Source organism: Ambystoma mexicanum, chromosome 9, assembly GCF_040938575.1.
Source record: "Ambystoma mexicanum isolate Mex_15411 chromosome 9, UKY_AmexF1_1, whole genome shotgun sequence".
NCBI classification, from domain to species: Eukaryota; Metazoa; Chordata; class Amphibia; order Caudata; family Ambystomatidae; genus Ambystoma; species Ambystoma mexicanum.
The window spans coordinates 972172798-972199692 of record NC_090931.1 but is presented as its reverse complement, the minus strand read 5'-3'; the positions used below and the strand labels follow the sequence as shown (position 1 = coordinate 972199692).

Here is a 26895-nt window from a genome sequence, read left to right as displayed (position 1 = left end):
GGTGGCTAACAAGGGTTTTTTCCAGTCACCCTACTCAGCCCAGCCTCAGAGGGGAAGAAATTGTGACTGGCCCATCCGGATCCACAAGTCTCCAGTGGGGGGCAGCCTTGCCCTTCACACACAATGCTGGCGGACAAGGTTCACTGACCCATGGATCCTCTTAGTTGTATTGCTGGGCTTCTGGCTCCCCATTCCTCTTTCTCCTCCATCCTCCCCTGCGCGCCTAAGATTGGTGCAGCAACTCTTTTGGCAGAAATACAGTCACTGGTAGCGAGCCAGGCTGTGGAGGAAGTCTGGCTGGCCTGAGTTGTTAGACCTTTCCACCTTGAACCTTTCCCTTCCCCTCCAAAAGTTCAAGATGGTTACCCCAGCCTTCATAGCAGAGGCATTGTGCGCGGGAGACTAGATTTGCTCCTTGGATCTGAAGGATGGCTACCTACACGTCCTGATTTGGGAACCCAATCGGTCCTTCCTGAGGTCCAGGATCATGAGTTCTCACTTTCAATACTGGGTTCTACTCTTTGGATGGAATTCAGCCCCCAGGGTCTTTGAGGCTAATGAACGCAGTGGTAGACCTACTCGGGGCGCAAGGCCATCATATTTACCCATATCTAGAGGACTGGCTAGTCAGAGCGAAATCTCTGGAGGCGGTCCAGCCTACAGCATCCACCCTCATAAATACACTATACAACCTGTGATTTTCTATCAATCTCAAAAAGTCACAGTTCGTGCCCACACAGAGCCTGACCTTCCTGGGACTTATCTGGGACACGAGCTTTGAGAGGATCTTCCCTTCTGAGTACAAGAACAAGGCCATCAAGAGGGCCACTGGGCATTTTCTCAGCAGAACAGTGACCTCGACGTGGTGGTACCAACACTTGTTGGGAGTTATGGCTGCATGTCTTCTTGCAGTGCCACATACGAGACTCAAAATGAGGCGGCTGCAGCTACATTTCTCATCCTCTTGGAACCAGCGGAAGGGTTCGCAGGCGGGGCAGGTCAGCATACCACAACAGCTCTGCTAGTATCTGATCTGCTGTGGTACGGACAACAACCTGCGGATAGGCATGCCCTTCCGGCAACAAGCACCTCAGGTCACCATTACCACAGACTCATCCCTGGAGTGATGAGGAGCTTCCCTGGACAGTCAGTCCATGGAGTATGGTCCCGGCAGGAGCAGCTGGAGCACATCAACTGTCTCGAGATGGCCAAATGGCTTGCTCTCAAAGCCTTTCTACCTATTATCACTGACAGAGCAATTCTTATTCAAACCGACAGCTCCACCTGCATGTATTACATCAACGAGCAGGGTGGCACCCGGTCCCTTCCCCAGACTGGTGGTCGACATTTGGGAGTGGGCTCTGGTGATCAACATACACCTGTCAGCAGTACACCTCCCAGGGGAGTCCAAACTAGAGGCGGACAGGCTCAGCAGGCTGTTCGTGGCCAACTACACATGGCAGTTGAACAAGCAGGTCCTTCAGGGGATCTTCAACAGGTGGGGTCCTCCGCAGGTGGACCTCTTCACCAGTGACAACAGTAGATGCACCCAGTTTGACTCCTGGCAGGGATTTGCTTGGCGATGCAATGCAGATCCAGTGGAACAACATAACTGCTTATGCTTTTCACACAGTCATCAGCAGGATCAGGGTGTCGAGGGGCCTTCGGATCATCCTGATGGCCCCATGGTGGCCAGTACGACCCTGGTTCTCAGAGCTGCTCAGCCTGTTGCAGCAGGCCCCTTGCACCTCCCGCTGGACCCAGCACACCTACTCTCTCAGCAGGGGGGCACAGTCATCGACCCCTCCCCGCAGAAGTTAGCCCTTGCAGCGTGGTTCCTGAACAGGTCTCCCTGAAGCATCTGCAACCGTCACAGGCTAACCTGGCTATTATACAGGGGGCTAGGTATGACGCTGCCAGGAGCCAGTACAAAAGCAAGTGGACCAGGTTCTGTCTTTTTGCAGAATCAAAGGAAATTGATCCTTTGACTTGCACGTTAGACGACGTGCTCTCCCTCTCGGCACACCTCGCACACTCAAGCGTGCAAGTGCACACATGTCGCACTTATCTGGCGGCCATTGGAGCATACAAGACCTCTCAGGTGGTTAAGAGGCACTTAGCAACCCTGACTAGACTAGACTAGACTATACCCACCTGTCAAACTGCCCCTGCTGTGGGACCTCAATGTGGTCCTAGGCACCCTGGCGCATAAACCATTCGAGCCGATGGCGTCTGCGGACGTCTGGCTAGTAACCATTAAGACGGCCCTCCTAGTGGGCCTTAACTCGGCACGACGAATCAGTGAGATCCAGGCGCTAGTGGCTTTTGAGCCATATAATACATTTCATAAGGACAGGGTGGTGCTCAGAACACACCCTGCATTCTTACCGAATGTTCTTAAATGAGGACATGGTGTTACCAACTTCCTTCGCGGACCCTAAGGATGACGCTCAGAGGTTACAGCACTGTCTAGAGGTCTAAACTTCTACCTGGACATAACCAAGAGCTTCTGCAAATCAGGCACCCTCTTTGCCACCTTTTTCGAGTCAAAACCAGGCTGTCGGGCCTCCATAGCAAGGTGGATGGTTATGGCCATCAAGGAGGCGTATGAGGGGCAGCACAAGCCATTACCAGCAAATATGCATGTGCACGCCATCGGAGCTAAGGCCACGGTGGTAGCTTTCCAGAGACCCGTTCCGTGGCCGGTTATCAGCAAGGCAGCTATGTGGACTACTCCCTTGGCCTTCTGCAAGTACTACTGCTTGAATGCCAGCACCAGGTCGGATGTGCCAGTTTGTCAGGCAGTGTTAAGGAACTTGTTTTCTTAAGAAGGGCAACCCTCCACTCTGGGGCTACATTCGGTTGTAATCGCCAAAATAGTATGGAGGAAAGGGGACCGGAGATAGGAGTAATTTTAAGTTACCGTGTTGACTAACATACTCCTAGTCCATGTCTGTACCCCTCCCCCTAACACAACTGGAATCATTGGTCAATGTTAATATTGTCGACTCGTCTAAGGGGACTGAGGAGTGGCACCGGTGGGCGGGGAGTGCATGCTCCCAGGCCCATGCGCACATCTAAATTTAAAGAGGAAGATGACACCCATACGCTATGGAGGAAAGGGGACTATGGAATAGAAGTATGTAAGTCACTACGGTGAGTAACTTATAATTCAGAGGGGATTCGGTCCTCCGACGTATTCCATAAACCTGTGCAGTTCCCTCTGGGACCACTGCAAAAGATTTAAGACTACAGGTGTTTGGCAGTAAACCCACTTGGTAGCAGTCTGAAACACATAGATTCACTTGGTAGATGTGGCTGAGCAGTCAGACTTCCCTCAAGAAGAGTTGGGTAGTATACAGATTATTCACAATTGGTCAAAAGAACATAGTAGAACAAGTAAACACTGACCAGAGCTTAGTGTAAAAGAGATAAAATGATTTACTTAAAACAACATCTAGAAAAACACACAGGCACTAATAGTAAGCAATTCAACAACACGGTCACTAATAGATATACACTCTCTTAGCAAAATATTAGACGAGTCTTAAGTAAAGCCCCACTTATTTTCAGACAGCGGTGAGCGCTTAATGTAGATGTCACTCTAATTCGTTTTTTAAAAGGGAGAGAAAAGCAGAGAACAATATGAAACAGATCCCAACACTTTGGTAAGATCAAAGCAAGAGGGGAAGGCAAGTAAAACCGTGAAGTTAGAGTTCAGTAGGCCGGATCCACTTTAAGAGGATCAGAACGAAATGTGTCTAAGGTCACACGGTTGAAGTGCACAAGAGTCTTGCAAAGGTTCAAAAAGAGTTGGACCACAAGAAAGGGACCAGTTAGAGGGTCAAGGCGGCCAGCCCAGTCCAGAAGGTTAAGGGGTTATTATTACCTTGTAGCAATCTTTAGAAAGGGAGACCTGGCGGATACAGTACCTTAAAGTGGTGAGAATACTCCAGCGGGGGCAGTTGTTCCTGGCAGCGGATGCAAGTCGGCGCTTTGTCCGGGGAAGTGAGGAAGACAGGACTCCGTTGCACTGCCAGGGAAGAAACCAGCCGCGGAGTTCTCGGGTAAACTGAGTAGTCCTTTTATTCGCAGTCCAGTGGTAAGTGGCTATCCGGTTTGCCGGGGTGCTTGGCACGGGCAATTCGACCACGAGACGGCCTGGGATGCGAAGAGAAGAAGGTAAACTGTTTGTGCCCACCAGTCAGGGGAAGAAGCCTGTCCATCCGGGAGATCTTCTCTGTAAAGCAGGCGTCGTATCCTACCATCCCTCCTGAAAGGGACGACAAGCGTTTTGACGGCTGGGCGAAGAAAGTGTTTTCTTCAGGGGGTATGGCGCTTCAGGCGGGCATCTCCATATGTGCCTTGTCACATTTCACGCACACTCTGTGGAACAGTTTCCTTAGCGGCTGAACATATTCCCGAAGGGGACAAAAGGGATGGTTTCCTTGCCATGGCTCAGGATGGCAAGGATGCCATGTGTGAGGCCGTTCAGTCGGGTTTGGACATGGCAGATCGCGTCAGCCGGTCCATGGCGGCGAGCACCGTGATACACAGGTTTGCATGGTGGCGGAAGTCGGGGTTTGCTCCTGATGTGCAGGCCCAGCTCCTCAACATGCCCTTTAACGGGGAACATCTTTTTGGCAGCAAGGCTGACGAGAGCCTTGAGAGGTTGCAGACCTCCAAAGCTGCAGCAAAGTCATGGGGCGCTGCAGTTCGCCAACCTCCGCCTTTTTGTCCTAGGGGACATTAATGGAGGGGAGGTTCCTTTAGTTATTACTCATGCTATGGTAAAGGGAGAGGAGCTGCCAGTCAAAGGGGCCACCGTAGGAGTGCCAGAGGTGGAAAACAAGGTACTCGAGGTGCGAAGGCTGCTCGGGCTGTTGCCTCTTTGCCCTCAGGCAATGCCGCTTCAGCTCAGTCATGAGGCCATGTCCCATAGTTCGCCGGTTGGGGGGAAGGCTGGCGCAGCATCTTGCAGAGTGGCCCACCATTACTTCAGATGTGTGGGTTCTGGAGATCATAACCCATGGCTACTGTCTTTCTTTCCGGCAGAGGCCTCAAGACAATCCACCGGGGAATCTCTTTGAAAAGTCCGGATCCACTCCTTGCACAGGAAATTCAATCCCTGCTGGAGAAAGGCGCCATAGAACTGGTGCCTGTAGCGGAGAGGAACAAGGGATGGTATGCCCCTTATTTTTTGATTTCTCAGAAAGACGGGGGATTGAGACCCATCCTGGACTTTCGCGGTTTGAACAAACTCCTCAGGAAGGACAAGTTCAAGATGGTTACTCTCATGTCTTCCAGGCCCTTCAACTTCAGGACTGGTTGGTGTCTCTCGACCTCAAGGATGCTTATTTTCATGTGCCGATACATACAAAGCACAAGAAGTACCTGAGGTTTGCGACTCACATTTTCAGTTTCGGGTCCTGTCGTTAGGATTGACCTCCGCCCAAGGGTCTTCACCAAGCTCATGGTTGTCGTGGCAGCGCACCTCGGGTAAGTGGGGATTTACGTCTACCCCTACCTGGACGATTGGTTAATCAGGGGGCGCTCTCCCGAGCAAGTCCTGGATCATCTGTCAGTCACCTGCCACTCCCTTCACAAGCTGGGCTTCTCCCTCAATTTAAAGAAGTCCCATTTGACACCAACTCGGAGGCTCCAGTACATCGGAGCTGTGCTCGACACGTCCCTGGGGCAGTGTTTTCCTCCCCAGGTGAGGGCTTATCACATTCAGTAGATGGTGCACAAGTTTCAGCTTGCCCAGAGTCTCACAACATTCGAGTTCTTGAGGTTGCCCGGCCTCATGGCATCCTGCATTCTTCTGGTGCCAGAGGCCAAGTTGCGGATGAGATCTTTGCAATGGGCACTCAAGCTCCAGTGGTCTGTCCTCCGGCAGGTTGTCGGACCCTGTTCAGGTGCCGTCCTCTATCGCCCAGGACCTTCTGTGGTGGGCCATCGAAGACAATCTGATGAAGGGGCTCCATTTTGGCTACCCTGGCCAGAGGTGACGATTGGGATGAGGAAGCTCATGCCAACGAGTTGACAGTCAGTGGTCGTTGGTCTCCGTCGGAGTCTAGACTCCATATCAATCTGTTGGAGCTGAGGGTCGTCAGGCTAGCCCTGAAGGCTTTTCTGCCGACTGCGAGGGAAGAATGTCCTGATGCTGACGTACAACACGGTGGCCATGCACTACCTCAACAAAAAGCGGGGGGGCAGAGTCACTTCCTCTGTGCAGGGAGGCGATGCAGCTCCGGTTCTGGGCAATCCACAGGAAGTTTCGATCTCGGCAGTTCATCTGCCCGGAGACGAAAACGAGACGGCAGATGCTCTGAGCAGGCAGAGCGCGATCTCTCACGAGTGGGCGTTGGCTCAGGAGATTCTCCTGGAGATCTTCGTCCATTGGGGGAGCCCTCAAGTGGATCTCTTCGCCTCCAGTGTCAACCGTAAGTGCGAGAGGTTCTGCTTGCGGGAATTTCCTCCAAGAGGAGCCTTAGGAGACGCATTCGTGGTGGAGTGGTCATTCCCACTGCTGTACGCGTTTCCTACAGTCCCTGTCATCCCGCAAGTACTGCGGAGGTTCGGTTCCCGGATGATCCTCATTGCTCAGGCGTGGGCCCTGAGGACGTGGTATCCGGACCTTCTCGACTTGTCCATCTGCCCTCGACGTCGTCTGCCCTACCGAGACGATCTGCTCTCACGGGAGGGGCGTCACGTTCTCCATCCAGAGGTCAGATCCCTCAACCTTCATGCTTGTTTTCTGAAAGGTTGAGGTATAAGGATTTGGGACCTCCCTGAGGACGCGATGGAGGTGTTGCTCTCGGCCAGATGTCCCTCAACAAAGTCCCTGTACCGTTGCCGTAAGTTCTGCGACTGGTGCAGGGTTAAGAATGTTCATCCTTTTTCATGTGACATTCCCATGGTTCTGTCTTTTTTGCTTTATTTGGCCCACAGGGGCTTGCAAGTGGTACCATTAAAGGTGACCTGGCGGCACTGTCCATATTTAAGCGCTCGTCTGAAGAGTGTTCCTATTTTAAAATTCCTTTAATTTCTCAGTTTCTGAAAGGGCTCATTAATGTGTTCCCTCAGTCACCTTTCCAGGTGCCCGGTTGGGATTTGTACATTGTTCTCAAGTTTCTGATGGGTGCTCCGTTTGAGCCTTTGCATTCATGCCCTTTGAGACTGTTAACTCTTAAAACTGTATTTTTGGTTGCGGTCACTTCCGCTCGCAGAGTGAGTTACAGGCACTTAAGCCACCCTTCACTGTGTTTCATAAGGACAGGGTTGTCCTTAGAGTTTGTCCTTTTCTTCCTCAGGTGGTGTTGGAATTTCATTTAGGCCAGAAGGTTGTTCTTCTGGCGTTTTATCCTCCTCCACATCCTGGTAAGGAAGAGGAGAGGCTCCATAGGCTTGATCCTAGGAGAGCTTTGAGCTTTTATGTTTCACGCATGTCCCGGGTCAGAGTGGACGATCAACTCTTCATTGGTTACTCTGGAAAGCGTTTGGGATAAGCTGTGATGAAACAAACTTTGTCTCGCTGGATTATTTTGGCTATCTCTGAGTGTTACTGCTTGGCAGGTAAGGACCCACCGGTCGGCTTATGGGCCCATTCTACCAGGGGTATGGCTGCCTCTACTGCCCTACAGAGGGGTGTTCCTATACGTAACATCTGTGATGCAGCCACCTGGGCTTTGGTACATACTTTTGTACATCACTACTCCCTCGATTACATTCGTGGGCAGGATCTGGCCTTTGGCAAGGCAGTCCTTTATTCCGCAATTTGATTGGGCATTCTAAATTTCTGTTTTCTAAATTCTTTTCCCACCTCCTTGCATGGGTACTGCTTTGGGAGTCTGTCATAGATATGGAATACGTCGGAGGACCTAATCCCCTCGAAGAACAAGTTACTCTCTTACCTGGTAACATTCTTTCGATGGGATGGTCCTCTGACATATTCCATATCGCTCCCTCCCTGCCTTCCCCGCCACTGAATTTCTTATGCAATTGCAGCTTAGGTTTCCGCAAGGCTTTGTGTGTTTTTTCCTGTTTTTCAACAGGATGACCTGACAGACATATTAGACAAAGGTCCACGGGAGGACCCTGTGGTCCCCTTCCGTGCAGCCTTACAAAGGAAAATTACATCTAATTGGGAAACTCCTGAAGTTATCCCTGCGGTCAATAAAAGATTGTCAGCCAAGTATATGGTAGCGGATGCTGACCCTGAATACTTATCAAAACACCGACTCCAGAGAGCCTGGTGGTCCAAGCGGCAACTTCATCTAGCAGTAGGACAGCTTACCCTACTGTCCCACAGGATAGAGATGACGAGAGGTACGATTCTATGGCGAAGAAAGTCTTCTCTGCTTGTAGTATGGCGTTGAAGTCCATCAACGCCACCTGTACGCTCGCCAGGTTCAGTCACACACTGTGGGAGTGTGCTTCATCAGCGGCTGACTGCATACCCGAAGGAGAGGAAAAGGAAACCTTCCTTAACATTATTAAAGATGGCAAAGATGCCATGTGCGAATCACTTCAAACTGGTATTGATTCTGCCAACTGTATCAGCAGGGCCATGGCGGCAAGTACAACAATCCGCAGGCATGCGTGGTTGCGAAAGTCTGGCTTTGCTCCAGATGTACAGGCCAGACTTTTGAATATGCCCTTTGACGTCTCTTCGTTATTTGGAAAGAAGGCTGATGACAGTCTGGAAAAGTTGCAGACATCTAAAGCAGCAGCAAAATCGTTAGGAGCTGCAATCCGCCAAACTCCTTTTCGCCCCTCAGGAACCTCTGGAAGAGGAAAGTCCTTTCTCTATTAGTCCGCATTCGGGAAAGGCAGAGGACAGCCGGCTCAAAGAGGCCTACCTGAGGTGGACGGGTCAAAAGTACTAAAGCCGCAGCAGCAGCAGGTGCCTCTTTACCCTCGGCATCTGCATCAGCTGCCCCCAAACCACTCTGAGGCCTCTCTACACAAAACACCTGTAGGGGGCAGGTTAACTCACCATCTGACGGAATGGCAGGCTGTAACATAAGATGCTTGGGCATTGGAGACAGTTGCCCAGGTTACTGCCTACCCTTTCTACACATCCCTCAGAGTCATCCACCGGGGCACAGCTCTCTAAAAGTTCCAGATCCGCTCCTCTTGCAGGAGATCATAGACCTGCTAGAGAAAGGTGCCATAGAACCGGTACCTGTAGTGGACAGAAACAAGGGCTGGTACCCCTCTGCCCCCCTTACTTTCTCATACCAAAGAAAGACGGAGGACTGAGACCCATCCTGGACTTGCGAGAATTAACAAGTTCCTCAGGAAGGACAAGTTCAAGATGGTAACTCTCTCAGATCCTTCAGGCCCTCCAGCTCCAGGACTGGCTGGTATCTCTGGACCTTCAGGATGCTTATTTCCATGTGCCAATCCATCTCAAACACAGGAAATACCTGAGGTTCGCAATTGGCGACTCTCATTATCAATTTCGAGTTCTGCCATTTGGGCTGACCTCCGCCCCGAGGGTCTTCACCAAGCTAATGTCAGTAGTGGCTGCAAGTCTAAGGAGGGAAGGGATCCACATCTACACCTACCTGGACAATTGGCGAATCAGAGCTGTATCTTCGGAAGAAGCTCAGATCCAGCTAGATTATGTCTGCCACTTCCTTCACAAGCTGGGCTTCTCCCTCAATTTAAAGAAGTCACAGATGATACCATCACAGAGACTCCAGTTCATAGGAGCGGTCCTGGCCACTTTCCTGGGAAAAGCCTCGCCACTAGAGGTGAAGGCTCAAGATATTCTGCAGATGGTCAACAAATTTCAAAATGCCCAACATCTCCCAGCCTTCGACTTTTTGAGGTTGCTAGGCCGCATGGCATCCTGCATCTTCCTTGTGCCAGAGGCTCACCTGAGAATGAGATCCCTTCAGTGGGCACTGAGAACTCAGTGGTCGCAATTCTCAGGGAGAATGACGGATCTCCTCCTGATCCCGGACAAGGTAGCACACGACCGTCAATGGTGGGCCTATCCAGAGAACATCTTGAAAGGAGAACTGTTTTGGCAACCATGGCCAGAGATAACAGTAGTCCCAGACGCCTCACTCACGGGGTGGGGAGCCCATGCCAACGACTTGACCATCAGCAGTCGTTGGTCTCCATCGGAGTCCAGACTACACATCAACCTATTGGAGCTGAGAGCGATCAGACTAGCGCTGAAAGCTTTCCTGCCATCAGTACAGGGGAGAAATGTCCTGATAATGACGGACAACACGGTGGCCATGCACTACCTCAACAAAAGAGGAGGCGTAGGTTCACTACCACTGTGCAGAGAGGCAATGCAGCTCTGGTTTTGGGCAATTCGGGAAGGAATCTCTATCGGCAGTCCATCTAGCCGCAGAGAAGAATTTGACAGCGGATGCTCTGAGCAGGCAGAGCAGTCTCCCACGAATGGGAGCTAGCTCAGGAAGTACTTCAAGAGATCTTCGCCCTTTGGGGAACCCCTCAGGTGGATCTGTTCGCCACAAGCACCAACAGGAAGTGCGATCAGTTTTGTTCAAGGGAATTTCCCCCGAGAGGAGCTCTGGGAGACGCGTTCGTAGTGGACTGGGAGTTTCCGCTCCTTTACGCGTTTCCACCAGTCCCTGTTATTCCTCAAATGATCAGGAGGTTAAGAAGATTCCGGAAAACCATGATCCCAATTGCCCCGGACTGGGCCAGGAGAACGTGGTACCCGGACCTTCTAGATATGTCCATCTGCCCTCCAATCCGTCTTCCAATCAAAGAGAATCTTCTCTCGCAGAAGGGAGGTCAGGTTCTCCATCCAGACCCTAGAACCCTCAACCTTCACGCTTGGCTTCTGAAAGGGTGAGGTACAAGGATTGGGACCTCCCTGATGACGTCATGGAGGTGTTGCTTTCGGCCAGAAGGCCAGCAACAAACTCTTTATACCGCTGCCGTTGGAACAAATTTTGCAGCTGGTGTAGGGAAGAGAATATCAACCCTTTTTCATGTGGTACACCAACGGTGTTATCGTTTCTACTCTACTTGGCAAACTCAGGCCTTCAAGTTGGCACTGTAAAAGGCTATCTCGCAGCGCTTTCTATCTCCAAGCGCACTGCGGAGGAACCATCGTATTTCAAACTACCTTTAGTGATACAATTTCTCAAGGGATTAACTAATGTTTGTCCTCCAAAACCATTCCAGGTTCCCTTATGGGACTTAAATTTAGTCTTAAACTTCCTAATGGGCACTCCATTCGAACCACTTCACTCTTGTTCGCTGAGATTTCTCACGCTTAAAACTGTCCTATTGGTAGCACTAACATCTGCTAGGAGGGTGAGCGAGCTACAAGCTCTCTCCTGTAAACCCCCACATACAATTTTCCACACAGGTGAAGCCTAATTTCCTCCCAAAGGTGGTTTCTTAATTTCATATTACTCAGAAAATTACCTTAACTTCGTTCTACCCTCCGCCCCATCCGGGGAAAGAGGAAGAAAGGCTACATAGGCTGGACCCAAGGCGAGCTCTCTGCTTTTACATCAGCAGAATGGCTAGGATCAGGTAAGCAGACCAACTGTTTGTAGGATACTCGGGTCACAAGTTGGACTACCCATAACAAAACAAACCATTTCCAGGTGGATTATTTTGGCCATTCTGGAATGTTATAAACTGGCAGGGAAAGCGCGACCCCAAAATCTTAGGGCTCATTCAACCAGGGGTATCGCGGCCTCTTCGGCTCTCCAAAGAGGGGGTACCGGTCAGAGACATGTGTGGCTGCCACATGGTCGTCCGCACATACATTCACAAAATGTTACAACCTGGATTCCTCCACTAGTCAAGAGACCAGATTTGGCAAGGCCGTATTACATTCGGTCCATCCCTAAAGGGATACATAACATTCTTACTCCCACCTCCAATTGCATGCCACTGCTATGGGAGTCTTATCAAAGATAAGGAATACGTCGGAGGACACAATCCCTTCGAAGAACAAGTTACTTCTTACCTTGTAACGTTCTTTCGATGGGATGTTCCTCCAACGTATTCCTCATCGCCCCTCCCATCTATCCCTGCAGTAATACTTCCCTTGTGGTTACAGTTTACGCTCCTTCAAGGTAAATAACCAATTCAGGCATGACTTTTCTTATGCTACAAAACGGAACTGAGCAACGGACGCAGCGCGTGGCTATTTATGGGCATGGTGATATCGGCGCCGATACGGTGGCCGTCGAGGGACATCGACTGGGCGGACGTAGACGCGCAGCGCCCTCTACAGAAAAATATTTTGGGCCAGCAAGCTGGAAGCGTATTATCAAAGATAAGGAATACGTCGGAGGAACATCCCATCGAAAGAACGTTACAAGGTAAGAAGTAACTTGTTGTTTGCAAGATTAAGGCAGAATTTGATGGCCTGGTGTTTATTCAGGTTAAGAATTTAACTTCGAATGGATTGTCCTCCAACGTATTCCTCATCTTTGACATGTGTCAACACCCCTGCTGCTTCGGAAATGTTTCTGCAGGGGGCGCCCTGCCTTGATGGCGTCTGGTCGATGTCCCTCAAAGGCCTCCATCGAGGGTGACGTCATTGGATGTTATAAGTAGCACGCACGGCGCCCATAGCCTCAGTTCTGTTTTTTCCACAAACGTGTTTGCTTCGTGAAACATAGCACACCTCGTACTTTCAAGTATTTGAGGTTAAAATTTTCTTCGGTATGTCTTCGTCTTCTACTCTGGCACCTCGTTCCGGGTTCAAGAAATGCCAGGGACTGCGGATACAAGATGTCCATCACGGATCTGCATTGTCAGCCTGTGGTGCCTCGATGCGGCCATGACAAGGATGCATGCTAATGGTGCCAGTCGATGACTGGAAAGACCTTGTGGGAACGGAAGGGAAACTGAAGGTAGGCAAGCTGTCCAAGCCCCATAAGTCCGACCTGCTGGGCCTTCGACCGATGAGTTGAGAGGTGACTCTCCTCAGAGGAAGAAGACCAAGCACTCAAGGTCCCTGAGTGGTTCCCACCAGTTGTCCTCATCGAAGCGCTAGAGGAGAAAGCACCACCTGTCGCCTTCCCCGTCTTCTTCATGCGGCAGCCCTGAGAGGGTGAGTTGCGCGACCAAACATTTGTCTCCCACGTAGTGGGAACCTTTCTGGGTGAAAATGCTGGACGTTTTTTAAAAGCAGGGCAAAGCCCCGTCCGTGCCTTCTGTTGAAGCTGGCAGGGAACAGTTTCGGCTGGATACCCGCGCGCCGTAGAGCCCGGGTCACCGGCACGATCCACATCGAGAGCCTACAAAGCCTTGTTCGGACAAGGTACATAAGGATCGCTCGAGACGTGAAGCGAGGTCCCGGTCTTCGTCTCCATCGAAACCCTCAAAGCTGTCTGCGCCACGCAAATCGATCATGCCTGTCGGGTACTGCACCCCATCAGAGCCCTTGATGCCTTTTGAGCCATTGTTGAAGCCATCAGTGCCGTCGTTGCCAGATTTACCAGCGCAGTCCATGGTATCGGTTGAACCACCTAAAAAGGTGGTCTCTAAGTCCAAGTTGTCGACTTTGAAGCGTCTGGCTGTAATTCCTTAGAAGAGGCGTACTCCTTTGCCAAAGAAGGACTTAAGTCTCTCACCTGCATCTATGAGGAGGAAGAACATTCTGATGAAGGTGAGGCTCCATTTGGTCTCCAGTTTGGGAGTCTAATGTGCCAGAATGCCTCAACTCGGAGGAGAGTTGGATGCAGGATCTTTGTGATACCTTGCATAATGCCGGTGGTATAGGCACTTCTCCTGAGCTGGAGTTCGTCAGACCAGACCCTTGTGAGCATATTGACTCCTCTTATCGACTCCTTATGTCAAGAGTGGTGGAGTATTTGTGCTGGGCCAGGCCTACTACCCACTTTGATCAGGATGATCTTACGGATATTTTGGATCAGGGTCCTCCTACAGATCCCATTTTGCGATTTCATGTGGCTCTGCAGAACCGGGTGGCTAACAAGTGGGAAACTCCAGAAACGGATCTGGCAGTGAACAAGTCTCTGACGCGAAAATACTGCCCTTCCTGTAGCGACCCCGGCGATCTGTCCTTTCAACCCACTCCTGAGAGTCTGGTGGTCCAGGCTGCCACGATACAGGCTGCATACCCTACCATTGATCTGGATAGGGACGACAAGCGTGTGGATGGATGGGCGTGCAAGCTATTTTCAGCTGGGAGTATGGCGTTTAAGGTGGCCAACTGCTCTTGTGCCTTGGCAAGATTTTTTTACACTCTGTGGGATTGCATATCTATGGTGGCTGAGCATATTCCCGAAGGGGAAGAAAGGGAGGGCTTCTTAGCTCTTGTTAAGGATGGCAAGGAAGCCATGTGTGAATCCCTTCAGTCTGGGTTGGATGTTGTAGACCGTGTCAGCAGGTCCATGGCTACGAGCACCGTAATACACAGATTTGCGTGGTTGCGGAAGTCGAGTTTTGCACCGGATGTGCAGGCTAGACTTCTGAACATGACATTTGACGGGTCTCACCTTTTTGGCAACAAGACTGACTAGCGCCTTGAGAAGCTGCAGAACTCTAAGGCAGCCGCCAAGTCTTTGGGTACCGCTCATAGGCAGCCTCACTTTTCGTCCCAGTGGACAGCAATGGAGGGGTAGATCCTTTCATTACTCCTCATTTGGAAGGGCGAAAGGAATGGCCAGTCAGAGGACAACTTGAGTTTCCTCGTGGTGGATGCGGTAGAGGTGCCATAGCTGCTCTGGCTCTGCCGCTTCAAAACCGCGCTGAGGCCTTTGGTCACAGGTCAATAGTAGGGGGCAGGCTGTCTCACAATCTGGAAGAGTGGCGAGCTATTACTTCGGATGCTTGGGCTCTAGAAACGATAGCCCTTTGGTACTGCCTTCCTTTTCTACGGAAGCCTCATGACAATACACCGGGAGTACACTGAGTGTTCCAGATTCGCTTCTTGTGCAGGAAATATTAACCCTTCTAGAGAAAGGCACTATAGAACCAGTGCCTGTAGTGGAGAGGAACAAGGGCTGGTACTCCCCTTATTTTTTTTTTGTTCCCTAAAAGGACTGTGGATTGAGACCCATTTTGGACTTGTGAAATTTAAACAAGTTCCTCAGGAAGGACAAATTCAAGATGGTAACTTTCTCAGATCCTTCCGGCCCTCCAGCTTCAGGATTGATTGGTGTCGTTGGAGCTTCAGGATGCTTATTTTCATGTGCCAATCCATCCCAAGCACAGGAAATACCTGAGGTTCTCCGTTGGCAACTCACACTTTCACTTAGAGTCCTGCCATTCGGGTTGATCTCCGCCTGAGGGTATTCACCAAACTGATGGTGGTATTGGCAGCTCATCTGAGGAGAGGGGTGATTCACGTCTACCCCTATCTGGACGATTGGCTGATCAGGGCGCGTTCTCCCGAACAAGCCTTGGATTATCCAAACTTTACCTGTCACTCCCTTCACAAACTGGGCTTCTCCCTCTTCTTCAAGCAGTGCCAATGGCCCCTTCCCAACGGCTCCAATACATCTGGGTCGTCTTAGACACGTCCTTGGGGAAGTACTCGCCACCCACGGTGAGGGCTCCGAACATTCTCCAGATAGTAACCAAATTTCTGAATGCCCAGAGCCTTCTGTCCTTCGGATTCTTAATGTTGCTCGGCCTCATGGCATCCTGCGTTTTTCTGGTGCCAGAGGCCCGTCGGAGAATGAGGTCCCTTCAATGGGCGCTCAGGACTCAATGGTCCCAATTCTCAGGCATGATGTGGGATTGCCTTCTGGTTCCGGTCAGGGTCTCGAGATCTTCTGTGGTGGGCGTACAAGGAAAACCTTGTGAAAGGAGAACCTTTTTTGGCAACTGTTGACGGAGGTAACTGTAGTGACGGACGCTTCCCTTACAGGGTGGGGAGCTCACACCAACGATCTGACCAATAGCGGTCGTTGGTCTCTACCAGAGTCCAAACGTCACATCAATCTTTTGGAGCTGAGCGCAATCAGGCTGGCACTGAAGGCTTTTCTGCCGTCTGTGCGGGGCAGGAATGTCCTGATGACGGGCAACACAGTGGCCATGCACTACCTTAACAAGAGAGGAGGTGTAGGATCACTACCTCTGTCCTGATAGGCGATACTGCTCTGGTTCTGGGCAATTCAAGAAGGAATCTCCCTAGCGGCAGTTCATCTGGCCGGAGAGGAGAACACAGCGTCGGATGCTCTGAGCAGGCAGAGCAGTCTCCCACGAGTGGGGAACTAGTTCAGGAAGTCCTTCAAGATGTCTTCGTGCTTTGGGGAACCCCGCAAGTAGATCTGTTCACGACCGGTGCCAACCGGAAGTGCGAGCAGTACTGCTAAAGGGAAATTCCTCTGAAAGGAGCTCTAGGGGACAGGTTCGTGGTGGATTGGGAATTCCTGCTACTGCACACTTTTCGTCCAGTCCCCGTCATTCCTCAAGTTCTCAGGAGTTTAAGACGGTTCGGGTCTCCTATGATCCTAGTTGCTCAAGATTGGGCCAGGAGATTGTGGTTGCCGGATCTTCTGGAAATGTTGATCTGTCCTCTGATCCATTTTCCCCAGAGTATCTCATAATAATTTGGCATTTATATAGCGCCACGAACCCTCGGGTATCTGAGCGCTGCTTATTATTACCCACGTTGTGTGGTGCTCGCAAGAGGAAGGCCGGGTTCTCCATCCAGAGGTCAAGACACTCAACCTTTACGCATGGTTTCTGAAAGGTTGAGATGCAAGGATTCGGACCTCCCGGATGACGTAATGGAGGTGTTGCTTTCGGCTATGCTGCCGGCAACAAAGTCTCTGTACTGTTGCCGTTGGAATAGGTTCTGCGACTGGTGCAGAGAAAAGAACGTTAATCCTTTTCTGTGTTCAACTCCGGATGTTCTATAATTTTTTTCTTTCTTTAGCCCACAAGGGTCTTCAGGTGGGGACCATTAAAGGTTACCTAGCAGTGCTCTCCATCTTTAAGTGCTCATCCGAGGAGTGCTCTTATTTTAAGATTCCTTTGGTTACTCATTTTCTAAAAGGGCTCACAAATGTTTTCCCGCCTTCACCGTTTCAGGTTCTGGTTTGGAACCTCAACTTAGTCTTGTTTCTGATCAGTTTTACAAAGGTAGCGGGCGCCCCTCTCTCGCAAGAACAGACATGATAACCTGTTCAGTGGTTATTAACCACTTGAGAGTTCGCAGCCACTGCTTTTACTCACTGCGCCTTTCACAGATGGGAAATATCCATTTGCATATCAGTCTTTGTCCTGCCCAGGGGCAGTCCAGCACCGAAATACAGTGGCAATTCCAATCTGAACGAGAGTACCACCAGCAACCCCATACACGTGTTTCACCCTTGTTGGGGATCATCAGTGAGGTGAAGCTGATGCCTCTCTAAGCACAGTGAGAGGGAGACCACGTCTGGTTGCCCCCAGGAGACCTAGGGTTACCAATCCCAGGTTCCTTAAAAAATAATTTTACAAAGGTAGCGGGCGCCCCTCTCTCGCAAGAACAGACATGATAACCTGTTCAGTGGTTATTAACCACTTGAGAGTTCGCAGCCACTGCTTTTACTCACTGTGCCTTTCACAGATGGGAAATATCCATTTGCATATCAGTCTTTGTCCTGCCCAGGGGCAGTCCAGCACCGAAATACAGTGGCAATTCCAATCTGAACGAGAGTACCACCAGCAACCCCATACACGTGTTTCACCCTTGTTGGGGATCATCAATGAGGTGAAGCTGATGCCTCTCTAAGCACAGTGAGAGGGAGACCACGTCTGGTTGCCCCCAGGAGACCTAGGGTTACCAATCCCAGGTTCCTTAAAAAATAATTTTACAAAGGTAGCGGGCTTAGAGAGGCATCAGCTTCACCTCACTGATGATCCCCAACAAGGGTGAAACACGTGTATGGGGTTGCTGGTGGTACTCTCGTTCAGGTTGGAGTTGCCATTGCATTTCGGTGCTGGACTGCCCCTGGGCAGGACAAAGACTGATATGCAAATGGATATTTCCCATCTGTGAAAGGCACAGTGAGTAAAAGCAGTGGCTGCGAACTCTCAAGTGGTTAATAACCACTGAACAGGTTATCATGTCTGTTCTTGCGAGAGAGGGGCGCCCGCTACCTTTGTAAAACTATTTTTTAAGGAACCTGGGATTGGTAACCCTAGGTCTCCTGGGGGCAACCAGATGTGGTCTCCCTCTCACTGTGCTTAGAGAGGCATCAGCTTCACCTCACTGATGATCCCCAACAAGGGTGAAACACGTGTATGGGGTTGCTGGTGGTACTCTGGTTCAGATTGGAATTGCCATTGTATTTCGGTGCTGGACTGCCCCTGGGCAGGACAAAGACTGATATGCAAATGGTTATTTCCCATCTGTGAAAGGCACAGTGAGTAAAAGCAGTGGCTGCGAACTCTCAAGTGGTTAATAACCACTGAACAGGTTATCATGTCTGTTCTTGCGAGAGAGGGGCGCCCGCTACCTTTGTAAAACTATTGTTTCTGATCAGTGCTCAATTTCGACCATTGCACTCATGCCCATTGAGGTTGTTAACCTTTAAGACTATTCTGTTGGTTGCTCTTACTTGGGCACGTAGATAGAGCGAGTTGCAGGCACTTTCTTCCAAGGCACACTTAACTGTATTCCACAAGGACAGGGTTGTGTTGACAGTCACACTCCTTTCTACCTAAGGTAGTTTCTGACTTTCATAGTCTGAAATTGATGCTACCTGCCATCTATCCTCCTCCGCATCCTAGTAAGGAAGAGTAAAGTCTTCATAGGTTGGACCCTAGGAGAGCTTTGAGCTTTTATATTTCCAGAATGTCCAGGGTGAGAGTGGATGACCAGCTCTTTGTGGGGTATGCCGGGCATAAACTAAGCCAGGCTGTGTCTAAACAGACATTGTCTAGGTGGATCATCCACTCTATTTCTGAATGCTGTACTTTGGCAGGCAAGGTCCCTCCTGAGGGTTTGTGTGCTCATTCAACCAGAGGCATGGCTACACCGACAGCCCTGCAGAGCGGTGTCCCTATAAAGAATATGTGTGATGCTGCAAATTGCTCTTCGATACGTTTACCAAGCATTATTCCCTGGATGCTTCCCATGATCAAGATGTTGCGTTTGGTAAGGCAGTCCTTTATTCTGCCCTTTAAATTCAAATCTTAATAAATTCTTCACCCTCCTCCAGTCGTGGATACTGCTTTGGGAGTCTGTCAGACGAGGAATAAGTTGAAGGACGCAATCCATTCGAAGAACAAGTTACTTACTCTTGGTAACGTTCTTTCGATCTGGATGTTCCTCCAACGTATTCCTCATCGTCCTCCCAACTAACCCCTCTGTAGAATTTCCCATGCTATTACAGCTTTCTTTCCAACACGGCCGAGTACGGTCAGGCCCGATTTGTGGCCACTTCTGCTACACGAGGAGGTGGGAAAAACGAGAGCTGAGGCTACGGACGCCGTGCGTGCTACTTATAACATCTGATGACGTCACCCACGACTGAGGCCTTTGAGGGACATCGACCCGACGCCATTGACGCAGGGCGCACTCTGCTGATAAATTTCCGAAGCAGCCCAGTTATGCACACTTCATGTCAAAGATGAGAAATATGTTGGAGGAACATCCAGTCGAAAGAACGTTACCAGGGGTAAGTAACTTGTTCTTCTGAAGCAGCATTGGGAAAAAGGAATTCAGGTATATTTAAAAAAGCAGTGACTAGAAACCACTTGCTGCACAATGGTTAGGAGCATCCAAAGAAACTACAAGTTAGAAAGGAATAAGACTGATGAAATAACCTACTATGATGCATTAATCCTTCCAACTGAAATCACTGAAAGCAAAATCCGTTTTCCTAACAAGAATGGGTTTTGTTACAAGGATGAACACATTATGAGACGAAACAAAAAGGCATATTTAGTGGTCTAACTTCCGGTGGTAGTTTACCGAGAAGTCCCTGCCAAACAAACCTTTTGTAGATTGCTTTATTTTGGGATGCTGCTTTAAAGCTGAATTTCCATCCCTGCGCGAATTCATAATCCGAGTTTGGGACCAAGGCTGCTTCAGTTACTTTATAGCATTGCATACCTCTTGATACGTAATGGCAATTCTCAATACAAATCCACCCCCAAAACATCCTGTCATTTCAGGCTATTGTAACAAATCTCCCCAAGTGTAGCCAACCCCTTTGTGACCCAGGGAGGTGAGCCCACTATCCCTAAAATTCCCTAAGCGACAGGGAAAGGGGATCCTTCCGCAGGGGAGGTGACACCCACTTAGCAGTCAGGTTGTCCCTTTACAGGGATGTCCCCCTGCCCCCGTCTCAGTAAGCCAATGTCTTTGTTGGTGATTGGGAGTTGAGTCAGATCACTGTGGGAGTGTTTTACCAGGTTTGTTTACAGATCCTATACTGTTGCCATGACACAACCAATGGAGTATTACATATCCCTTAAATAACGTATATATGAAGTCCCTCTGAGACTGACGTGAAGAAGAGCAAGAGAATGAGCTGGAGTGCAGCAGCAAGCTTCTGGAGTCCAGACACAGAGGAGCGCCTGTTGGCCCTCCCCCGCCCCTTCGAGACGGAGTTGGGGAGCAGCCCATGCAGACTATGTGGAGTGAGGAAGGCTGTGAACTGTTGCTCCCTGCAACCAGGCTGAGAGATGGTAAATCTCAGTTCGCCCTACCGAGAAAAAACTATTGCCAACAAGAAGTAGGAACTCTGCTGCCGCATCCCAGAGGAATGTCACTGGCGCATGACGTGCATGCAGTACATTCAGGGTGCCAGGAGGAGGGTGGATTGTCCTTGAGATACCCCAAGCTGTAGGTGAGTGAGCAAAAGAGCCAAGCGGGACTGACGCACAATATATCCTGAGATGGGGTGACAATCTGCATGCCCCAAACCAGGGTGGAAGAATGAAAGCCCCACGAGCAGCTAAGGCATCACACTTCGAGAAGGGGCAGGACTCGGTATACCCCAAACCATGTTGAGAAAGTAAAGGGTCCGTGAGTGGCTGATGCAGCACATAGCCCGAGACTGTAAAAGAGTCTGAATCATCCATGTCTGTGTGAGAGAAGAAACCATCAACGCGGCTAAGAACCTGAAGCACCCAAGAGCGAGATAGAGAACAAATGGCTGATACAGAATTGAACAGCAGACACATGGGCCTAGCAACACTTTTTTTTATTTTTAATGCCACTTGAAGGAGGCCTTAAGGAAACCCACTAGTTGGAACTTTAAGATGGGCAGCAGCCCCAGAGACATTGCGTGGTAACGAGCAGAAACTGTACAGTGCACATCAGAAATGGGGCAATCGGCAAGATGCCCTTAACTAATTTTCTTTGTACTCTTGTTACTTTGTATTTGTAGGATTAGGATCAGGCTAGATAGGTTTATAGGCAGAGGAAAGCATTACTTTTTGTACAAAATCCTGACATGTGCCCTTTTGGATTCTTTCTTTTCTGTTGGCATAGGGACAAGAGTTGTAGGATTAGACGGGGAGTTTTTGCACCAAAATAAGTTTTTGAGAACGAGATAAGAGTTGTACATCTCCTTATTCTGACTTGCCACGCTATGCTTTTGCTTTAGGAGAGGCAAATGACTGTGGAATAGTTACCAGATGGCCAAATGCACAACAAACTCCCAGAGTTTAGATGAAAGGGAACCAAGTACTAGATGTATGGGTGATTTACAGTTGCCTAGTACCAGTAGTGTTAACATGATTTCACTGGTATTCATTCTGTTTGTTTTTGATTTTAACAGGCAGCAAGAATGGATCAATCAGCAAAGGGAAGATATTGAAAGGCAGCGAAAACTGCTAGCCAAACGGAAACCTCCATCTACAATCAGTGTACAGGCCCCAGTAACGAATTCTGAACAAAAACAGAGAAAAAATAAAGCTGTGAATGGAGCTGAAAATGATCCTTTTGTAAAACCTAGTTTACCACAACTGTAAGTTTCAACCTAATTTTTCTTGTGCTTTGATAAAGAAAGCTATTTTTTTCCAGCAACAAATGGTGAATGAAGGTTTCCACAAAAGTATGGTATATTTACAGGAATATAGGCAATATGTGAAATGGAATTGTTTTTTGGGTGATTGGAATTGTTTGTCTATATCTTTACTAGGAGCCAACTTTTATTTAAAAAAAAAAAGACTTGGAATGCAATTGTAAGCAAACAGTGAAATCCATTTTTAATTTTATTGCTATTTCTCTGTCCTTGATCCACCCCAAATTCATTAAAACAGAAGCATTAACTTTTTCCCTAATGCTTCTCATGCTGTGCTGGTTCTCTGATGGGTTTTTGTGTGTGTGTATTTCTGAGGCTTGTGGAATTTGCTTAGATGCTATGCATAGGCTGACATATAGTGGAAGCTGCAGAGTATTAAAGTTGTTTTCGAAACTCAAAGGGACGTCGACAGGGTGTGCCAGTAATACTATCCCTAGCGTGACGCCTACTGTAGCCATGGTGGTTCACGTGTCGAGGTCCCTCAGATTGTTTCTCTCCCGTCCGTCACCCATCATAGTCTGTCGCATATCGCAGAGTTCCTTCTGGCTATCTCCATTGCTTAACTAAGTTAAAATTAGAATATTCTTTCTGTCCTTTTGATATCAGTCTACTGCAAGATCTTCAGTGACGGCATCAAAGACACATTACCATCGTCGACGACTATAACAACCCGTCTCGACGAACCCGTGCCAAGGCCTCAACAGGCCTCGACCCTCACAGTAGAGAGAGTGGGGTGTGGTTCATTCTTTAGTCTCGTTAGTAGAATGCATATTCCCCTCTCCACCCACTTATTTCTCCAGGCTGCCTTTCCCATACGTAATGGAGAATACACTTTTAGGTTTTGCCTCCCCTGTAATAGAAAGTTCCCACTGGGTGTGCAATCTGTCTCCCAAGGGAGCACGCCGAAGGACACTGCAAGTCGTGCAAACAGTTCAGGCACAAATTAATCAAGGATCGCAAAACAAAACGCTGGGCCCGCCACGCCATGCAGACCGAGGCCGCCATGGACCTCGAGGGAGCCTCTAGCGACAGCAGCATCGACGTCTACAGTGACGCTGAGGGCCAAAAGGATCCGTCTGATACCCGCGTGCAAGCCCCTGACACAAAGGGGCAGGCTGGCAGTTGTGCTACGCGGGCGACACCCGGCATCACTAGAATGACCAAGTCACACCACACACCTCACGGCCGAAAGCCGACCACGATGCGAGCGGAGACCCCGGAGGGGGTTAACGCACGGCAGCCAGCCTCAGGCACACACTTTCGATTTCGGGTTCTCCATTAGCCTCAAGAAATCACAGCTGCTTCCCACGCAGTCCTTAACCTTCCTGGGACTAATTTGGGATACGAGGGTGGAGAGGATCTTCCCAGTCGGAAAACAGGATCCTGGCAATCAAGAGGGCCAAGGGCCATTTCGTCAGCAGCCCAGTAACCTCGGCATGGTGGTACCAACACCTGCTTGGAATAATGGCGGATTGTCTCCTGGCTGTGCCACATAAAAGGTTCAGGATGAGGAGGCTGCAGCTACACTTCTTGGACTCTTGGAATCGGGAAATGGGCTCCCAAGCGGCTCTAGTCAGCATACCGAAACACCTGCAAAAGCTCCTGTGGTGGAGGACAGAGGCCAACCTGTTAGTGGGCAGGCCGTTCAGACAACCACTACCACAGGTTGCCATTACTACACTCATCCCTGGAGGGATGGGGAGCTACAATGGACCATCATTGTTGACGGAATCTGGTCAAAGCAGGAGCAACTGGAGCACTTCAACTGGCTCGAGATGATGGCCATCTGGCTTGCTGGGCAACAAATTGGTTTTCATTCAGATGGACAGCTTCACATGCATGTATTAAATCAACAAGCAAGTGGGCACCAGGGCACCAGGTCGCCTCCCCTCTGCAGACTGTCCATCGATCTATGGTAGTGGGCACTCTCCAACAACATTTATCTCTCATTCCTCTTCCCTGGGGAGTCCAACCTGGAGGCGTATAGACTCAGCATGCTGGTCATCGAGAACTACGAGTGGCAGTTGAACGAGGGTGTCCTGAGGGGAAATCTTCATCAACTGGGGCCATCCTCAGGTGGACCTATTTGCTACCCCAGAGCAACCGGAGATGCCACCAGTTTGCGTCCTGGATGAGGCAAGGCACGGGCTCTCTGTGAGATGCGTTGCAGATTCAGTGGAACGACAAGTTTGCATACACCCCCCCCCCCCCTACCCTGTTGATTCAGTCATCTGCAAGGTCAAGGAGTTGCTGAGGCTTCGTCTCATCCTAATAAATTCTTCATCTGAAATTTCTTCACAGGAAACTTCAATCGATGTATATGTTCCTGTAATAGTTTCCTCATAACAGTCGATTACAATCATTGAGGAAGTATTTGCCTGTGATTCTTGTTGCTCTACTCCCAATAATTTCTTTGTTTTGAGCACACTCTGATTCATGTTTTGAGTATGTGGAAAGGTTCATCAAGGATTCAATGTTTCCCTGTTCACTTGTTGTAGAACATACTGTTCGAGTCTACTCTTATTATTTCCAGGGTTTGGATCGGCTCTTCTATTCCTCCGATTCCAGTAGCTTTCTTTTATTGCAGGGTCAGCTGTTCTCGTTTCTTTATGTTCTTGGAAGAATGGTTTTTTGGCGGTTTCTTTGGCACTCAGGACCAAGTTCCTGAGGAATGCTCTGGAGCCTCTTTGTTGTTTTTTTGGTCTGTTTTTTTTGCCGCTGTCGTTTTCGCTTTATTTGAATTATTCTGAGGTTGTTGTACAAATATGCTGTAATTTTATTCCCTTGCGTTATTTTGCTGTGATGATCTCTATTATGTGCAGTTGTGTCCAGACTCTGGTTTGTGGGCTTTTTTACTTATTTTATTCCTTAACTCTTCGGGTGTCAAATCAATCAACAGAATATCGTCCTCTTTATTCGCACCCTCTAAGTGATGCTTCTCGTTCATGGTCTGTACTCCATCTAGTCTTGTCTTGGCAAGGCCAGCCTTTGGCACTCCATTTATACTACCATTCTCCTTTTGAGTATTTTCTTCTGTGTTATTCCTTGTTAGCAATGTCTTTGTAAAAGAGATTAGAGCTTCCATTAGCGTTGCTTTGTCCATTCTGTCTTGTCTTGCTATTTAAGCAAGACGTTGTTGCCATGTATAACTGTTTTCCGCTTCTATGCTCAGACGTTCTTGTATTTTGTGTTAAGTTGTTCTAAACTCTTCTGTTTGGTAAATATGGAGCAAAGTGTTGTAGTATGTTCTTTAATTGTTTCATTGCTTGCTTCTTGTAGTTTTATGAAGGGTATCATTGTTTGCGTTGTTATGGCAATCGGCGTATTCTGTAAATCCAGCATTGATGTAGCAACTGACTCCTGTTGGTTTGCTGGCTTAGGTGCACAGAAACTGGCTGATTCTTCCGTCTTATGTGCTGTTTTCTTATTTGTTTCAATGTTTGTTGTTTGAGTCTTATTTCCTGTTGCGTTGCTTAAATCTGAAAAGCATGGCATGTGAAAGATTTAATTACTTGTTTCCATCTTTCTTCCTGATAAATTAGCTTGTTTGTTTTTCCTATTTGTTTGTTGTAATTCCATAAGTGCTTCAATTTCTGTTAAATCAAGCGATATGCGTTCCAGTTGATGACTGACTGGTGCAGTTTCATTTGCAAATCGCTCTGATTTGGTTGCTCTTTGGTAGTATGCTTTCCATTGTTCTTTTGCCTTGAAGGCTTTCTCTTTGTGCAAAAGTAAAGTTTTGTCGCATTTACTGGTGTCGCTCCCTTGTGATGTTTCTTTTGAAATGTCATTTTGCTCTGAGAATGTTTCTGGTTCTCTCATCTGCATGTCTGCATGGTTAGTCGGTTGATTCTCTCCCCTTTGCAGCTGAGGATTATTTTTTCCTTCAGTTTTTGTTTTATTCTGGTTTGGCGCCGTGTTGCAATGCTGGTCTAGGTTTTTTAGGGTCTCTTCGCATTTCTGCGTTGCACGTGATTTGTCTTTTATGGGCAGCAGAGAATCTTCATTTTTTTTCTTTCTTATAGTTTCCTCTTTTATCGGATCCTGTCTCTTTAACTGGAGGACAGCCAGGCACTTCTGACTGACACGGACTGTGCCCCTCCTCCTTTACACTGCTGTTGCTATCGTCGTGCTTCGCTTGATTCTCAGACATGGTTTTTGTTCTTAACCTAGTATTCCTCCGTGACACTTGTTTTAGTTAATTTTATTTTGGTGTCTTCAACTGCTTTCGTCATTGTTTTGTTGTTTTGACTTAGGTGGGCGAAGCTTTTAATTGCTCCGTTCTTCTATGTTTTCCCTCCTCGTTCTCCTCCTGTCAGCTGGCGGTCCCGCGGTCTACAGCCATCCATCGGCGCGCTGCAGTCACTGTCCGCGTCCCACGCCCCCTCTACCAAAATTTCTATCCTATTATGGCTGAGTTCTAGATGGTTATGTACAATGGGGATTTCCTACCGGAGTAGGACGTTTCCTCCGTTCCACTAATCCCGCGGACTCCGGCAGACTCCACGCTCTGGCCTCCACGCTCTGGCCTCCACGCTCTGGCCTCCACGCTCTGGCCTCCACGCTCTGGCCTCCACGCTCTGGCCTCCACGCTCTGGCCTCCACGCTCTGGCCTCCACGCTCTGGCCTCCACGCTCTGGCCTCCACGCTCTGGCCTCCACGCTCTGGCGGAAATAATCCAGGCCAATCCTAGAGGACAATGCAGAGGTCGTGGTCTGAGCAGAGGCTCTAGATCAGACGTGGCTTTTGGACAAGCGGTTCTTTTGAACCTGTTTGCCTGAGCATTGTCTCCTCTCCACCCTGGGGGCTACACTCAGTTGTAATCACCAATGGAGAATAGGGGGCGGGACGTAAGGGTAATAATAAGTTACTCACTGTAGTGACTAAGGTAGTCCCCTTTCCTCCATACGTCCCACCACCATCCCCCACG

The 26895-nt window shown here is 49.2% G+C and overlaps 1 protein-coding gene across 5 annotated transcripts in view; it reads left to right on the top strand.

Moving 5' to 3' along the window:
- Positions 1-26895, top strand: part of TLK1 (tousled like kinase 1) — a 1414233-nt gene that overhangs the window by 654036 nt on the left and 733302 nt on the right. For all 5 annotated transcript variants that reach the window (XM_069616191.1, XM_069616192.1, XM_069616193.1 and 2 more), the window contains one exon: positions 21720-21908. In XM_069616191.1, the coding sequence (XP_069472292.1) occupies positions 21720-21908 (189 nt within the window). The remainder of the gene's footprint in view (positions 1-21719; positions 21909-26895) is intronic.